This window comes from Olea europaea, unplaced genomic scaffold (assembly GCF_002742605.1).
Source record: "Olea europaea var. sylvestris unplaced genomic scaffold, O_europaea_v1 scaffold707, whole genome shotgun sequence".
NCBI lineage: Eukaryota > Viridiplantae > Streptophyta > Magnoliopsida > Lamiales > Oleaceae > Olea > Olea europaea.
Window position 1 is genome coordinate 589,168 of NW_019265467.1, and position 17,975 is coordinate 607,142.

General features: G+C 34.8%; 3 protein-coding genes across 3 annotated transcripts; 2 read left to right on the forward strand and 1 right to left on the reverse strand.

Moving 5' to 3' along the window:
- Positions 1–191: 191 nt before the first annotated feature.
- LOC111390691 (TBC1 domain family member 15-like) lies at positions 192–14,168 on the forward strand. Its single transcript, XM_023015765.1, has 15 exons — positions 192–355; positions 523–696; positions 1,272–1,323; positions 1,451–1,558; positions 4,443–4,527; positions 6,283–6,337; positions 6,450–6,854; positions 8,647–8,706; positions 9,796–9,894; positions 10,009–10,119; positions 11,363–11,434; positions 11,536–11,652; positions 12,342–12,491; positions 13,169–13,269; positions 13,656–14,168. Exons 1-15 carry the CDS (start codon positions 293–295, stop codon positions 13,981–13,983), a joined length of 1,980 nt encoding a protein of 659 aa, XP_022871533.1. The 5' UTR covers positions 192–292; the 3' UTR covers positions 13,984–14,168.
- Positions 12,547–15,627, forward strand: LOC111390693 (TBC1 domain family member 15-like). Its single transcript, XM_023015767.1, has 3 exons — positions 12,547–13,006; positions 14,523–14,785; positions 15,172–15,627. Exons 2-3 carry the CDS (start codon positions 14,679–14,681, stop codon positions 15,497–15,499), a joined length of 435 nt encoding a protein of 144 aa, XP_022871535.1. The 5' UTR covers positions 12,547–13,006; positions 14,523–14,678; the 3' UTR covers positions 15,500–15,627.
- A 91-nt stretch (positions 15,628–15,718) lies between these two features.
- On the reverse strand, positions 15,719–17,959 carry LOC111390692 (transcription factor MYB82-like). The gene is made up of 3 exons (XM_023015766.1): positions 17,120–17,959; positions 16,886–17,015; positions 15,719–16,498 (listed from the first exon to the last, which is right to left on the reverse strand). The coding sequence occupies exons 1-3, from the start codon at positions 17,244–17,246 to the stop codon at positions 16,084–16,086; spliced, it is 672 nt and encodes a 223-aa protein (XP_022871534.1). The 5' UTR covers positions 17,247–17,959; the 3' UTR covers positions 15,719–16,083.
- Between the last annotated feature and the right edge of the window lie 16 nt (positions 17,960–17,975).

Below are 17,975 nucleotides of genomic sequence, written 5' to 3' on the forward strand. Positions count from 1 at the left end.
TGGGAGGTTTTCTGCAACATATCAAATAGGTAGCGGGCCCGAGCCAACAAGCCATTGTTTAACTATGAATTAACATTTTAGATCCTAATTTCTCGTAATCGCGTTAAAAGTTAAAAACTCGAAAACCGTCTTTAATCCTCCACATCATCTGGACCCCACTCCACTTATAACATTTTCTCTCTCAGTTTTTCTAGTCCCCACCCCACCTCTCCTTAGTGGCGAAGGAAAATTTCTCTCTCTCACACACCCAACATAGATAGATATACACACATAGAACACGCCAACAGCGCCGATGCATGAAGCAGAGCTCCACGATCTGTCGGATGATGCCGATTACGCTGCGTCGATTCAACAAGTATTCGATCTAACGCCAGATTACTTGGATTTTTACTTATCACACATGTTCAATGGTTAATTATGAATAATAGGCGTTTTATTCTCGTACTGCTTTTGATTGCGGCGCCGCATTGATGTGAAATTAATGTTTTTGTTAATACGATATTACTGGCGTGATATTGTTAGGGTTCAGAGAGCATATATCGGGGCGACAGTAGCAAAAAGAGCTCATGTAGCGAACCAGAGGGTGCGGAAATCGTGTATTTGAAAGATAACGTGACAATTCATCCAACTCAATATGCGTCCGAGAGAATCAGCGGCCGATTGAAGTTGATTAAACAAGGAAGTTCTCTTTTAATGGTACCGATTCATCAGTATCACCTATTTTATTGAAAATTAGAGGATGCTGCAAGTCAATATTTCAAGTTGAATTCTATTGTAGTTGGTGTGAGATTCATAGAATTAGAAAACTTTATGGTTAGGAAAAAAATGAAATATTTGCCTGAAAGTTTCAGGGCTTCTGATGATAGACTGATAGATTGAATGGTTTATTCTCTTCTTTTTGCAATAAAAATATTATTTCTATGTTATAGATTTGAAGACAAAACAATTAATTCCTTGTAAACTGTAATTTTTCTTTAACTTCTCAAACATTTTGGATGTGTTATATGTCAGCTTAATCTGATAGAAATTAAGTTTCTCCTTTAGACCAGCTAGTTTATTGAATTTTACTGCTTGATTTGACGATAATTGTCAAGATCACTTTTTACTTCAATGAGATGAGATGAGGTGTTTAATAGCAGCTATGAGGAGGTTATATGTGATAATGAAAAACTACACAGGGTATTAAAGTGCAATTTTTAGCGTAAGTAGATAACTAGTCTATTGTGAATTGTGAATTGGTTTTTGGAGTGATATCCTCCATGTTATTGTAGACTTGGATTCCATACAAAGGGCAAAGTTCAAATGCGAGGTTGTCTGAGAAAGGTTAGGCTTGAGTTTCACTTACTGTAATCTCTCTTATCTGATACATAAAATATACAATACATACAAATGTATTAGTTTTTCATAACTATGTGCATTGCTTACGTTTTTCAAATATATCTTGGCGCAGATAAGAACCTTTACACTATTAGAGCAGTTCCGTTTTCTGAAATTCGATCAATACGTAGACACACTCCAACTCTAGGGTGGCAATATGTTATTGTGGTTTTGTCATCAGGTATGCTTATCATCTACTGGTGATTTCTCTTATGTTCTATATTAATACATTTCCTTCTTTTTGATCACTAGTATCTTCCTAGAGGTTGATGATACGTGCTCCATCACTATAGTTTTACACGGGAAATGTTTTTTTCTAGCCGAAACAAGAAGAATGGCTTGGTTCTAAACTTGAACAAAAGAGGAAGAGGTCTTGGTGCAGAAGCTGCATTGGAATTGAAAATCTTGAAACAAGAATAAAGTTGAACAAACTCAAACTTTGTAGAGAATAATTTTATTAAAATGAATTTGTCATTGAAAATATTGCAAATAGACAAAATAATCTTTTAATCATAAAATCTTTAGGAAGATAAGTAATTAAAACTTAAAAATATCCTAATCTATGCAAGATACTACAACTATAAATAACTCTTATTCTATTTTTGGTTGAAGAAGAGAAAATTAATTAATAACGAGAAATCTTTAAAGTTTCTGCATCACGTTGTGAGAATTTGAATGTAGCTTGGATTTGAGGAAAAGCTCTAGCCATCGTTGTTGCGTTATGGGCTTCATGAAGCAACTAATATTTATAGCTGTCAAATTGTGCAATTTTTTGTCAACAACGTTTTTAAAACCTATCCATATTAGTTCAAAATTCTAGACTGAGGTTGGTAATATTGTAATCCTCCTAATATTGTCGAAAGGATGCTATCACCATATGTGGCCATCAGTCTAGTGCAAAACCTTGTTCTAATACTACTAATTTGGTGTCAAAGTGGAATTTGAATTCTTATAACAAGAATAAAGTTGAACCAACTTGAAAATTTGTAGAGAATAATTTTGTTATAATGAATTGGTCATTGAAAAATTACAAATCCTTTGTTTATATAGGCAAAATAATCACATAATCCTAATAGCTTAAGGAATATTAGTAATTAAAACATAAGAGAATAAGAAAGTAAAAAAAAAAAAAGTATAGAAAGTTCTAATCTAAACAAGAAATAAAATCAGACTACAACTCTAAATAACTACTATCCTGTTTTTCTGGTCTTGATAATCCACTGCTGCCTCTAGTATCTTTTGAAAGTACATGTACAGAAAGGTCTCCTAACTAGGATGTGATTGTGATTCTGAAATACACAAATTTCCCAACAAAAACTCATTTATAGATCCTAATAATATTCAACATCAGGGCAAAATGTAATTAAGATTGTCAAATGGAATTTGCTGCTAATGAAGCCATTCTGAATATTCCAAATATTACCTTGATCAAGATACACACACAAAGAGGTGTTGCATCAAGTACTATGTATTAAAACATGACAATAACAAATAATCTTCAGTCGAACCAGAAAAGTTTGTGATTGAGACCAGGATAGAAGTCCAAGTTTTTCTAAGTTTCCAAATGGGTCACTCCTGGAAACATGTCAAATGTGAAATTAGGCCCTTGAATTTGCTTTACTTGGCATTTCACATGGACATCGCTTATCCTAATCCGAGCATTGTGATTTGTTAGCTGTTTCATGAATCTATGGAATTCATGTTTATCTTTCTAAAATCCTGATTTTTTCTAATTATTTTGTCATGCTATTCCTTTGATCTTTACTATGTCCTCTTGTATGCTCACATGCAATGTATTTAGTGGAGGTTGGACTCATCCTAAATTATCAGTACCACTCCTTAGCTTTCAATCTAAATTAATTTTTCCATATTTAATTCAGACTCTTAGCCATATTTTAAAATATAAAACAACTAAGGGTGCGTTTGATTGCAAGCATGAAATTTGCATAAAAAGAAAATAAATCTATATAATTCAATTGCCTAGAACTTATTGGATGAAAATTGTCAATTAAATGTGTTTAATTGATTTAATTTTCAACCTAAAAAATATCATACTTGTCCGATTTTTATTAATGGGTAGATGAGAGAGAGAAAGAGATAGTGAATTTCCTGAAAAATAAAATCTTGCTCTCCTAAAGAAAATATTTTTCTTGATTTTGAGGAAAATATAGTCATGTGACAAAAGTAGGAAAATATTTTCCATGGAAAAATGTCAAGTCAAACAGCACAAAAGTAGGAATTTACGTGGAAAAAATACATTTCCATTTAAAATATTGGCAATCAAATGCACCGTAAGATACATACATTTTTTCCTCCTTAACATTTTAGGTCAACTGATATTTCACCCCATTATTAGTAAAAATACAGAGGTTAATAAACTTAAGATTAGCAAACATACACAATTTTACAATTTTAAATGTTTATTTCTGAGCATTTCTTTTTAGTGAGAAATTTTTCATTTTTAATGTTATTATGCTCCTTCCATCTGAAATTGTCCAGCCGCCTTGTTATTTTGGGACTTCTCATATAGATGTCCACTTACCTAATACTAATTTTCTTTTTTCTAAAATTACCCCAAATTAAAGAGATCTAATCCTATGGCCTCGGCCCTCGTGTATAGTGCATGTGGATCGTCTATGATGGGCAATTTCGGAAGTTTATGCAGAAGTTCCCCCTGAAACTCTTTCATAAAAGCCAGTACCCTATAATTGCAGACATTGAATATAAGGAGGGATGCTTTTGATAAAATTTTGTTCAGAGTATTGTTTGCCTCATTTATTTTCGTTCAGGAAGAAGGTTTACCCGAGACTGTACTTTCGGAATTTATATTGTTTAAATTTTATGATTCATATGCAAACACAGGTGGGTACATATCTATCTTTTCAACCAAAGGTGCAGATATATCTATTGGTTCTCTAGGCATAAATTTAGTGCCTTTGGCTGTTACCAGTAACAGGCACTTTTATTTGCTGTTTCTAATGCTGATCTTTATTTTCCTAGGTTGTTTCCTTTCCACTTAACTTCAATTTCCACTCACCTTTAGTCAATTACTCTGCCGCTTGTAGGACTAGCATTTCCTCCTCTTTACTTTTACAATGGTGGAGTTAAAGAATTTCTTGGAACTATTAAGCAACACGTTTTGCTTGTGAGGTATTTTTTGCTACTCTGCAATTCTTCTTCACCAGTATAACTTTTTATTTATTTATTTATTTGTATGCACCTAAAACTGGAATCTATAGGAAAATAAACTATTGTGAGATGTATATACAAATTCTTTACAAGTAGAATGCTCTAAGTAGTCCTCCAAAAAAGAAAAAAAGAAAAGAGAAGTATTATTCCCAATAAATTTTGGGGTTGACTGCATGAAGGCAATTTCGTCGTTCACTTGGTCCTTCATTAAGGGGGTTTTCACAACTGGGGTTTTAATTGGTTTTGAAAGATTACGAATTCTCATGAATTCGAATGGAATTCAATAAAACCCATAAGAATCTCATTAAAAATGGTGAAATTTCTAAAAAGTTTGTCATGTGTATTTAAAGTTTGAAATCCATTCAAATATCTTAGAATCCCTTATTAATGAAGTCCTATAAATCGATGAGTTGTAGGGGACTCCTAGATTTTAATAAATCTGAGTTGACAACAATTAAAATCCATTAAAATCTCAGTTGGGGGACACACGTATTTATATAGACCTAAATTGTTGAAATCTCAATTCAGGACATCCCCTAATTCTATTGGAAGATCCAATTCACTCATGACAAATACTGCATCCATTAATTTAGTAAGCAATCAGTAATGGAATGCTTGGTTGAATGCATCAGATGCTGATTTTGATAGTCAATTACTTGTGCTTTAAGTTAAATTTTAAGGAAAATACCAAAGTCTTACTTTACTTTCCTTGGAACGTTAATATTACATGGAACCTTCTTTGCACACTAGCTCCTACTATTCAAAAGTTTTCTGAGAAGTCCTGAAATGGAAAAGAGAAATGTATGTTGTTCCCTTCTCCCCCCTCTAATCTAAAGACATTACTATTTGTCTCTTCATCATTATTGAAGCCGTAAACATAAAATTTGAATATTATGAATCAGATATTTGTTAATGAGCTTGTTTCTGATGCCAAGTTATTAAAGATAATTAATTACTTTCTGATTATTGGTAAAATTGATTTTTAAAAATGTAGGATAAACTAAAGATCCCTTAAATATAAAAGGGAAAAGGTGATGCTGAATATGATTGAATAGTATCAAGTTGATTCTGAAATGTAGAAATGGATGATATAATTACAAGTGAAACAGAGGAAGGGGGAAAATGTCATAGACAATATGTCGTTACAAGGCTTTGGCCTAACAGGATTAAGCCTGCCTTTGGATGGAAATATATGCAGTTTAAAGCAGGTCGTTTACGTAATTATTGGAGGTGGACATTCCAAGAAACATTAGAAAGGATTGTAATTGATAGAAAATATTGGGGTTGTTTTTCAAAGTTTTTGCTAAAAGTTTTAGTTGATTTTGATAGAAGTTGATGAAACATGTTGAAAAATTGATAAAAGTGTGGGTCCAATGAAATGTGGGTTAATATTAATAGTTGACTTTGACCTCATTTTTTAAGCAACTGTTTAAGCTTTCCCAAATAACCACTAGTTGTTTGTTAAGGTTCTTGGACTTCTTTCAAATCACTTTTGTGGGAAAATTTTTAATTGGAACTATTGGCTGGTGGAGACTTCGATGTAACTTTTGTCTTAATCGTTCCCCCATATAACCATTGCAACTGTTTCCAATTTCATTTGGGAAAGAAAAGTAAAGTAGCGATGCTGCTAAGGTAACCACAATAGGTGGAAACAGTTATTTTCAGTTGCAATGATTGTTACTAGTTTCACTTTCTCACTAGATTTTATGTAACCAGGTCAGCTGAAGATGCTAACGTGTTTCTTGTGAACGATTTTCAAGATCCTCTCCAGGTGAGCATTATATTTAGTCATTTTTTGGTTTTTACGCTGGCCTAAGGAATAAGGTTGTCTATTGTGAATAACTGCTTTTCTTTCCTGTAATGTTTACAATTGCTTTGTACAGAGAACTCTATCTTCATTGGAGATTTCCAGGGCTGTTTCTGTTGCAAATGGTCCCTCTCCAACTCTTTCTACTGAATCCGCCTCTGGTGGTGATCCAGAAAACGGTGCTTCTGATCAAAGCTCTATTAGGTTTCAGCAAAATGGCAGGCAGAGGCAAAAACATAATGATCCTGCTCGGGATATTTCAATTCAAGTGCTGGAGAAATTCTCTCTTGTCACCAGATTTGCTCGTGAAACAACTTCCCAGCTCTTCCGTGAAAGTCATATTGATGCCTTTACTCCTAATGAAAGAAAGAAGCACAATCAGTCTACCCATGATCACCAGAGTGTTATCATGTCTAATGATTCTCAAAAAGTTCCAGAGGATGTTTCTGAAACCTCAGATCCCCCCTCCGACCCCCTGGAGGTAACATATTGAGTATATTTAGACAGGCTTAAAAACTTATTTAACTTATGAGGAGTGAGATAATGTATGTGGAATAAGTAAGCTTATAAGCCCCCAAACAGGCTCTATCCTCTCTCTCCTTCTCGTTCAAAATTTTCTGGAAACCTGACCTTGATGGAGTGTTATTTACCTGGTTGTTTCCAAGTGACCTAGGGAAAAGTAAATGGACACAAAATAAAGCCTATTTAATTTTTTTGGCTTATGAATTGTGAGGAGGTATATAAGAAGCCTTGTTGTTTTACTGAGAATCTCCATTTGTTCCCACTTTAATAAAAAAAAAAAACACATTATCCATCTTATTCATTGGAAATTTGTCAGAAATTTCATTTCATGCCAGGAATTTTAAGTTAGTCTACTTTGACATCCATGCCCAATATAGCACACCTGATCTGAATTTGTCTTATCTATTCCCTTTTATGGGAAATCTCAAATCAATGTTGGCCACCTGAAGTTAATTGCTTCATAAATCTTATCTTTGAAAGCTCCTTGTACTCAGATCTTCTATTCATTTTTTGTTTTTCAATAACCACATGAAGCATCACCACCTCCATTACTGAGGGAACCCATGTTTATTTTTCTACACATCCTGGCTCCAATAATAATAATAATATTATTATCATCATCATCATCATCATCATCATCATCATTATATATGGGCACCCTAACTCTTCCTATTACTTCTCATTAAACCTAAGCTCTGATGCATTGTGTCATTAGTGGGTAAGCCCCCAACAAAATGTTCCAAATAATTCATGTTATTGATATGACTGTCAAACTGTCACAATCCTCTTCCTTTATCCGAGCTTGGAAATTGCTATGAAGAAATCTAGGCATAGTTACCATGTCATCTTAGACTGTCTCCTGAAAATCAGATAATCAGTTTGCTTTGGGAACATAAAAAAATTAATAATTCAATCTTGTTAGTTTTGGATTGCTATTGCACAGATTTCTGATGTTAAACGTATGAATCCTATAAAAATGCTCACTCTGTTATTAAAAACTGTGAACCCAGGTTCCTCAGAATCGTTAGTTACTCAAGATTTTCAAATAATACTTTGAGAAGGAAAGAGGAAGTTGAAAGACTACGGAATATTATGCTTCTTAAACCAACTTGAATTCTCAACTCTAAATGTAAAAAGCTCCAATTACCTGTAGCTGGTAGCGATATAAGCTTAGAACTAAACAACAGTTAATAAGAAGTGTTTAAACTACAATGCTGAGGTAGATTGATTATCTTCCCATTCCGTGAGAGACTAACATTCTAAGTGGGCACCAGAATATTGATTCTCCTACTCAAAATGGTTGAATAATGTTATGATGGAATTACCTCTATTTTTATTTGGGCTACTAAGTAATTCTTCACTTGGTCATACCCCATCTTTCTAGCTCATCTACATATTCTACAAAGTTGGACAACCTTTATGGCCTATAAAATTTCTTAATATTATTCACTTCAAACTACAAGCAAATGTGAGGTCAATGAACTTTTGAGAAATCCAATATATTATATGGTGGTGTTGATTTATTATCATTCATAATTCCAATTATATTCATGATTTGAAGTTCTACATGCATTGCTTCAATGTTATCAAACTCTTTTTCTTTTTCTTTTTCTTTTTTCCCTTTCTTAAATACGCACAGTGAAATTTTATTATCAATTAGAACTCCTTTTTATTTTGGCTGACTCGTGTTTCATGAATTTAGTTCTCAAATTATGATATTTGCATTTTATAATTTCATCTTCTTTTGGCAGTTTGATAGATTATCACTAGTATGGGGAAAACCACGCCAACCACCCTTGAGACGTGAAGAGGTAAATACCATCTTTAAGTATTCTTTGTAAGCATCTAATATGCTATGTTTATGTTTTTGAGATCGTAGCATTTTTTGCCCCATTATATGACTATCATGCCAGAAGATTTATATGTATCTGAATAACAATGTTAGTAGATGCTCGTGTAAAATCCCCCTTTTAAAAAGTTTTATGTCGGTGACAAATGTTATTATATCGGCAAAATAGACAATTATTAAGTGTTATAAGAATCTTAAATGACAAACTCACAAATCAAAGACCTGATGACAACAATAGACAAAAATGGGGTTTCAACTTCCACCTTGGTGTTGAGTGTTCAAACCGCAGAGCTCATATGTAGAGACTCAGATGCCTTGAACTTCCGTCCTTTTGGAACCATTGGAGTATTTAAGGCATCATGTTGATAAAGAAAATCCATTCTAATTGCTAGGATACTTCTTTTAGAGCTACAAAGACAATCTCAAATACAACTTGAGGGAATAAAACATCAACCATCAGCTATGCTGTTCATATGTTGTTTGGTCACCTCTTTCTCTTTCTTTCTTTTTTTAGCAATTAGGGGTATAGAAAGGAGCTAAGTCTGTGAAACTAAAGTTTGTAGACGAGAGATGAATTGGGGATGATTAACGATGGTAAAATCATAAGTTAGCGTGTGAATCTGTTTTCTTTTTTGTTGTTGATTAATACATTTAAGAGGGTATTCCTTTTTATTTTTTCTTTATTTTTGTTGTGCTACTTGAAGGAGACAGGAGCTATGGTTTTGATATCAATTTAGGGCTACAATTTGATCTACTTGTTTTGTCCAATTCCTCCAATGCTTTTTCCTCCTAGTTAGTTTCTGTCTTTTAAGCCGTCAATTTTTTTCTTTCTTGTTTTGTTTTTTCTTGGTTAATATGACCACTTTGGTTTTATTGCCATACTTTTAGTGCTGAAGGTTAGCTTATCTTCTTATATATGCCTTGTGCATCAATGATGTGCGATAGAATGACTGCGGCACCAATGCATTCACTTGTGTCATGGGTAGATTTCCTTTTACTGCACAAGAAGTACGTGTTATATTATATCTCTGAGTTGATAGTGTACTTGCAGTGGACTACATTTTTGGATTCTGAAGGGCGAGTGATGGATTCAAAGGCGTTGAGAAAGAGGATCTTCTATGGAGGAGTGGAGCACAATTTGCGGGCGGAGGTTTGAGTATTTGAAGATGATTTTTTGTTTTGGAAACATGCTATCACTTTATTTCATTCAGTTATGTTCTTTATGTCCCGAGTCTGTTATGAGTCTCATCATTATGATTTACAGGTTTGGACATTCTTAATGGGATACCATGAATATGGTTCAACATATGCAGAGAGGGAATACCTCATGTCCATAAGGAAGTCAGAGTATGAAACCATAAAAAGGCAATGGCAGGTTAGTTACTGATTTTGTATATGCTTGAAATATAGATGCATTTGTTTCGAGAATTATTTCAAATCTCATTATTGTTAATGCTCAAGATTACAGGGGCCCACCTTTTTCACCTTTTCTATTTCTTTTCTTTTTTTAAGAAAATTTTATCTTGTGTCATTTTTCATCCCAAATGCAGACAATTTCCTTACACATACCTTATTGTTGCAGTAGACTTGTAATGTCTCCCTCCACTGTCTTGTTGCTGCTCCATGTTGTAATTTTGGAGTATGCCCCTAATGAGAAAGCCTTTTGACCTTGTTCTAAATGTAGACTGAAACCCTATTAGCCCTGTTCTTAATTCTTATAGGGTATTCACGAACCAAAGGAAGGCACCAAGCCGAAGTTTAGAAATCACATAGGTCAATATCTGCTCAGTCTACGTTAGCAGCTTGGTAAGACTAGGGTGCACATTTTCAAGATGTTACTTGATTACCTTTCCAACCTTTGCTTCGTCGTATGTTCAATCAAAAAAAGGTCTCAAAAAGAGCCTTTACATTATAGTAGATTAGGAAAGTGCACTCACTCTGATGGCGTACCTTTTGCATGTTGGGTCAGCAGGAAATGGGAAACCACATCTTGGATAACTAGGAAAAAGCCTATATTTTCTAATTAGTAAAGATTCTTTTTAGGAAAAATATTGATTTTCCTATAGAGGAAAGGACTGACTTATTTGAGACAAATTGTCGTGGCATCATATTATTCTCTTCACATCAGATTCTACCTCGATATATCTTTTATTGATAGTTTTGGTATCTAAAACTGAACCTGAGAGTGTAATTTATGTAGAAAGTATCATTGAAATCAATGGAAAGAATGCTCCAAATGACTTGACACTATAACAGAAGTAAGGGAATATGTCTGACGTCAAAGAGGAATCATTTGCTTCTCTCTATGGAATTTAGCCCTTGTGGTTCCATTAAAACTAGTTTTTGGGGGAAAATGTAGTTTGAAATGGTGATTTTTTGAAGAATGTATAGTTAAAAAAAAGGAAAAATTTTGGGTTCAAGTGTAATATTATTTTATTGAAGAATGTGGTGGGAAAGGAGAGAGAGAGATGCATGTTAAATAAAATGGAGCCTAAACAGGGGCTTACTCTATTCATACCTTTTACCTATAGAGACTTATGCTTGTTGCATTTCAAAGGAACTGTGTTTCTTGAGCTAGCAAACTTAGCTTAAAAAATTAATTGTAATATTTTATTCAGAGCATCTCACCGGAGCAGGCAAAAAAATTTACAAAATTCAGGGAGAGGAAATGCCTTATCGAGAAGGATGTGGTACATTCCAGTTGCACATTTCTTGGTCATATACGTAAATTTATCAAGATGCAGGACACCCTACTTATCAATGTAATATTATTATTTTTTTTTTTTTCAAGGTGAGGACTGACAGGTCGCTCTCATTCTATGACGGGGATGAAAATCCTAATGTCTATCTTTTACGTGATATACTGTTGTCATACTCCTTCTACAACTTTGATCTTGGGTACTGTCAGGTAGTTAACTTTTATTATGTTACAATCTTGCCATTAAATAGTCAATGTGTTTCTGGTAAATGTGCAAGAATGCTACCAGTTTTGGGGTTGGAGGCGGGGTGGGTGTTATAAATACATCCTCCGACAATCAAGAGATGCTGATTGTCAATTAGTGAACAGAATTTTATCATTGATGTGAAAGCGTATAATTTTTTATGTATGTGTATCTGTCTTTGTGGTCTATTTTCTCAGTAAATGGATGGTGAATCCTAAAACTTCTGGTCCAACATGAAATTTAACTTGATACAGAAATTAGCATATTACTTTACCTGCAAGGAGTTTAAACTTTTAAACAAGGCAGTGTCTACATTATATAATACATTCTTTATGGTAGGTTCATATGGTAAATAATATGAGGAAAATAGATGATATTTTTAATAAAGAAATCCTTTCTTCTCATTCTTTATGAGCTTACCATTATTGGATTTATCAAAATAGTGTTAATAGATATAATATATGTTGTTTGTTTAAAACAAATGAGCTGATCGTAGAAATTTCATAAGGTTGCATTTACTACCATAACTGATCTAGTTGTCTTCTTCTTGATTTTCTTGCTCATATTATTGGCACTTGTGAGAGCCTTTTCTCTATTGATGCAGTTGTTAGCTCTGTTTCCCACTGTATGAAACACTGTTTTTCTTGACTTGTAGGGCATGAGTGATCTTTTGTCCCCAATATTATTTGTCATGAGAGATGAATCAGAGTCATTTTGGTGCTTTGTTTTCCTGATGGAACGCCTTGGACCCAATTTCAATCGTGACCAAAGTGGGATGCACTCTCAACTTTTTGCATTGTCAAAGGTTTTTTCTCTCTCTCTGTGGGTGGGCGGGTGCGGGTGCGGGTGCGGGTGCGTGTGCGTGTGTGTATGTGTGGAGGCACGTGTATGTGGGGGTAGGGCTCTGGCCTCTGAGGGTGCGTGTACCTTGGAAGTTTTAATGGTTGAAATTGTTTCTTGAACTTGATCTTGGTTGCTTAACAGGACAGCCAGGCTGAACATTAAGTGGTGGTTACAGCACAAAATTCTTTCCTTTTGGAGTTATTGCAATCAAACTTATTTTGTCCTAGTCCATGAAAGGAGCTTCATATCTATCTGAATAGTGAAAAATTTTGCAAAGTACAGAATGATAATAGTAGGAATTTGTGCAAAATTTGGTAGTTAACTATGTACACTCAAACTACAAAATAAATTTACTAGATTTACTTTTTGACATCTTTTTTAGCAGCCCTATAAAGAATTTTTATTTTTTTACACCATTACATTTTTTAAATAGAGCATATATGTTTGATAATCATGACTGTCATACCAATTTTTGAGGTGTATATGCATTGTTCCTTCCCTGTAGTCTTTTTCTTTTTTTGCTCCAAATGACATCCCGGTGACTTTTTCCAGCTTCTTTACGTTGGTGAATTCTGGCAATGAAATAAATTATGTTCAGTTTAATAGAAACCTAACATTTATTTGACTTTTATCATGCAGCTAGTGGAGTTGTTAGACACTCCATTGCATAACTATTTTATGCAGAATGATTGCTTGAATTATTTCTTCTGTTTCCGCTGGATTCTTATACAGTTTAAAAGGCAAGTAGACAGCTCCCTGTTTCTTATTTACTGCGTGCAATTTATTGGTGTTGCAAAATTGTTATCTTTACATTGACATAATGTGGATTGTTTAACCATAATATTTTCCCTGCCCCGTAATATGGTTTAGATTGGTTGTCCAAACACTACCATTCCGTTGCTTTATTAATATTGCGACCATAAGTAGTTACAAAGTTTGTATGAATTTCAAGAAAATAACACTCTTTGGAGGATCTTTATATCATACTGAACTGCATGATAAAAGATCACAGAGTTAAAATGTCATTTCAGAATACTGCATTTGTAGAACACATAACTGTGTAGTAATAATATGATTTCATATATCCTTCATTTTGTCCTGCAGCTGATTGCCTGATGTTTCGCAGGGAATTTGAATATGAGAAAACAATGCGTTTGTGGGAGGTATTATGGACACATTATCTGAGTGAGCATCTGCACCTTTACGTATGTGTTGCTATCTTAAAGAGATACCGCAGCAAGATAATGGGGGAGCAGATGGATTTTGACACTCTCTTAAAATTTATCAACGAACTGAGTGGTCACATCGACCTTGACGCAATCCTCAGAGATGCAGAAGCACTGTGTATATGTGCTGGTGAAAACGGGGCTGCCTGTATACCTCCTGGAACTCCACCTTCATTGCCTCTCGAGGATCCCATGGCATATCCTCAACTGGATGATGATGTATTGTAGATGGCACATGTATAAAGAGACATGCAATAACGTATAATTAGTTTTCAGTGATTTTTTGATGTTTAATAAGTACGCATTGATTTGAATAGATTGTGTGCTATACAAGGAATCTTCTACCTTATCTTCAATCTTGGGAGACACTTCCAAGTTCCATGATATGTGGTCAAAGGAATGTCTTTTCTGTATGCTTTTGGTTTAGTGTTCTTACCGATGGCTTTCCATTTGAATGTCTGCACTTGCACTGCATACCAGGAAATGTTCTGATATACTTTCATATTTTGAGCTATTAACATTCTTCTGATTATGCATTTGCGATGCAAATGGACCAAGAGACCGGTGTTTCTCTTTGGTTGAATAGTTAATGCATTTGAAGTCTTATGCTTCTACTAAAGTGTTAACACTGGTCCAGGCATTTAATCCTTTATTTTAGAAATTGGAAATATCTAGTGCAGCTAGTCAATGAATATCCAGAGATACAACATTCTTTTTCTTTTAACTGTCGCATAGGTGCTGAGTTGCACAGGAACGTCATAAATGAGGTGTATATGCATTGTTCCTTCCCTGTAGTCTTTTTCTTTTTTTGCTCCAAATGACATCCCGGTGACTTTTTCCAGCTTCTTTACGTTGGTGAATTCTGGCAATGAAATAAATTATGTTCAGTTTAATAGAAACCTAACATTTATTTGACTTTTATCATGCAGCTAGTGGAGTTGTTAGACACTCCATTGCATAACTATTTTATGCAGAATGATTGCTTGAATTATTTCTTCTGTTTCCGCTGGATTCTTATACAGTTTAAAAGGCAAGTAGACAGCTCCCTGTTTCTTATTTACTGCGTGCAATTTATTGGTGTTGCAAAATTGTTATCTTTACATTGACATAATGTGGATTGTTTAACCATAATATTTTCCCTGCCCCGTAATATGGTTTAGATTGGTTGTCCAAACACTACCATTCCGTTGCTTTATTAATATTGCGACCATAAGTAGTTACAAAGTTTGTATGAATTTCAAGAAAATAACACTCTTTGGAGGATCTTTATATCATACTGAACTGCATGATAAAAGATCACAGAGTTAAAATGTCATTTCAGAATACTGCATTTGTAGAACACATAACTGTGTAGTAATAATATGATTTCATATATCCTTCATTTTGTCCTGCAGCTGATTGCCTGATGTTTCGCAGGGAATTTGAATATGAGAAAACAATGCGTTTGTGGGAGGTATTATGGACACATTATCTGAGTGAGCATCTGCACCTTTACGTATGTGTTGCTATCTTAAAGAGATACCGCAGCAAGATAATGGGGGAGCAGATGGATTTTGACACTCTCTTAAAATTTATCAACGAACTGAGTGGTCACATCGACCTTGACGCAATCCTCAGAGATGCAGAAGCACTGTGTATATGTGCTGGTGAAAACGGGGCTGCCTGTATACCTCCTGGAACTCCACCTTCATTGCCTCTCGAGGATCCCATGGCATATCCTCAACTGGATGATGATGTATTGTAGATGGCACATGTATAAAGAGACATGCAATAACGTATAATTAGTTTTCAGTGATTTTTTGATGTTTAATAAGTACGCATTGATTTGAATAGATTGTGTGCTATACAAGGAATCTTCTACCTTATCTTCAATCTCGGGAGACACTTCCAAGTTCCATGATATGTGGTCAAAGGAATGTCTTTTCTGTATGCTTTTGTTTAGTGTTCTTACCGATGGCTTTCCATTTGAATGTCTGCACTTGCACTGCATATCAGGAAATGTTCTGATATACTTTCATATTTTGAGCTATTAACATTCTTCTGATTATGCATTTGCGATGCAAATGGACCAAGAGACCGGTGTTTCTCTTTGGTTGAATAGTTAATGCATTTGAAGTCTTATGCTTCTACTAAAGTGTTAACACTGGTCCAGGCATTTAATCCTTTATTTTAGAAATTGGAAATATCTAGTGCAGCTAGTCAATGAATATCCAGAGATACAACATTCTTTTTCTTTTAACTGTCGCATAGGTGCTGAGTTGCACAGGAACGTCATAAACCTTGAACTCTGCTCTGCTGATATTTATTCCTACGAGAATATCTCTAGCGTTAAAGCAGTGGTTGGAAGCCTTCCCCCGTGATTTCACCTCCATTGGTTCCAAATGCCTCGAACAAAACAAAATCATCTAGGATGGGCATGAATATCTCGTCCTCATAGAAGAATGGTGCACGGTTGGTGAAAATTGAAGGAAAATTGATGTCGTAGTCAATATTTTTCAGATTTTCAGCGCTAAATTCTGAAACCACGTTGACTTCCTCTTCTATAGAGCTACCTGCGGTTTTCTTCTCTAGATTTCCGTCTTCTGCAATGTGCAAACCTGATGATAATTGGTGCTTTTTGTCGCTTTCAGAGTCTAGGTTCATATTTGGGCGTCGAGATGCCCTCTTGTTCAAATGGGTATTCCAGTAGTTTTTCACTTCATTGTCCGTACGACCGGGGAGTCTACCAGCAATCAGCGACCACCTGTGCACGGGAAGCATTTATACTGAGGCAACAATGCATAACCAAAGTGATTTACAGGTGAACTGGCTGGAACCAAGTGAGGACTGCCTGCTTTCTACCAATTCAGGTTAGTTTGGCTAAGCTTAGATGGCGTTCAAGCGAATCTTAAATACAGATCTCTGTTTAATGGGTGGCAAACTTATTATGTTCTAAAAACCAGCAAACTTCACACACACACGAACAAAAGAACCACGTGTTCAAAATTTGCCCTAGCTTCAATGTCACTTTACACAGTTTCAGCAATATTGGGTTTATTTAAAATCTTTAGTCCATGTTGGTTTGAAACATTTTGCTGTTTGACTTCAAAACTTAAAAAACCAATTCTTTGTTGGGTTACTGAGTATTAACCTGTTTCCCAGAAGCTTGTGCATTCTGATAATGAGGTCCCTTTCGTCTTCTGACATCATACCACGCTTGATGTTTGGTCTCAAGTAATTCTTCCATCTCAGCCTGCAGCTCTTAGGTCCCCTTTGCAGACCTGAAAAATACAAAAGAAATAATAGGTTGTCTTACAGAAACTGTAAACAATAATGGGGTGATTGATAAATATGCAAAGACAGAAGCATGTATGTGGAATTATACCCGACTTCTTAGAAACAGCAGTCCAGTTCCCTTCTCCATGAGTCTCCACATATTTCTTCAATATCAAATCCTCTTCCGGCTTCCAGAAACCCTTCTTCAATCTTGCCATCACTTCTTTACCTTCCATGTTCCTTCTCTCTCTCACTTGAAGATTTTGTAGTGAAGATATTAATTCTGTGCATCTTGTGGAAAATATATATAGACAAAAAGATTGTGGGGTATCTACAGTAAACTGCACAAGTTATGCACAATGGATACAATGGATCGATGTGGGGACTGTCTTATGTTGCTTTAGTTTTTGATACTAGCTGGTCTTTTAAGTGTATCTGTCTTCCATTTCAAGACCCAAGAAGTACAGTGGCATTATATGTCAATAATTGGTAGATATATACAGTAGTCTTGATATATCTCTGCGGCCATCCCATTTTGGTGTGAGGAGAAACAAAGTAACAAACTATATTACTCTTAGGACGGTTAAACAGAACGCAGTAGCATTGCACAAGAGAGACAGCCAAAATTTTGACCTTTTTTTTTCCCTTAACTCTATCCATTACTGTTTAGTTCATTCCACCAAATGTGCCATTGCTGTTCTTAGTTTTCGCTACTGTCGTATTCAAGATTCCCACCATTCTCTTCCTCTTTATGCCAATTCTTCTTCATTGTGTTTGTTTTCTTATAACAAGGGGAATGTAATCTAGCATTGAGGAGAATTCAGAGACAGCGTTGTTATATGCATGAATAGTTCAATGATATTCCCTGAAGTCCCTTGACACTAAAAAGTAAAAACACTGGAGGTTATTGAAAAGAAATAGAAAAGGCTATATAAAACATCTATTTTTGGAGGGTCAAATTACAA

Bases quoted from the DNA above. Each gene is read 5' to 3' on its own strand.
- LOC111390693 (XM_023015767.1), top strand. From the start codon at position 14,679: ATGCAGCTAGTGGAGTTGTTAGACACTCCATTGCATAACTATTTTATG. The intron at 14,786-15,171 runs GCAAGTAGACAG...GATGTTTCGCAG, and splicing joins ATTCTTATACAGTTTAAAAG to GGAATTTGAATATGAGAAAA.
- LOC111390692 (XM_023015766.1), bottom strand. From the start codon at position 17,246: ATGGAAGGTAAAGAAGTGATGGCAAGATTGAAGAAGGGTTTCTGGAAG. The intron at 17,016-17,119 runs GTATAATTCCAC...TGTATTTTTCAG, and splicing joins TGCTGTTTCTAAGAAGTCGG to GTCTGCAAAGGGGACCTAAG. The intron at 16,499-16,885 runs GTTAATACTCAG...TCCCGTGCACAG, and splicing joins CACAAGCTTCTGGGAAACAG to GTGGTCGCTGATTGCTGGTA.
- LOC111390691 (XM_023015765.1), top strand. From the start codon at position 293: ATGCATGAAGCAGAGCTCCACGATCTGTCGGATGATGCCGATTACGCT. The intron at 356-522 runs GTATTCGATCTA...TGATATTGTTAG, and splicing joins ACGCTGCGTCGATTCAACAA to GGTTCAGAGAGCATATATCG. The intron at 13,270-13,655 runs GCAAGTAGACAG...GATGTTTCGCAG, and splicing joins ATTCTTATACAGTTTAAAAG to GGAATTTGAATATGAGAAAA.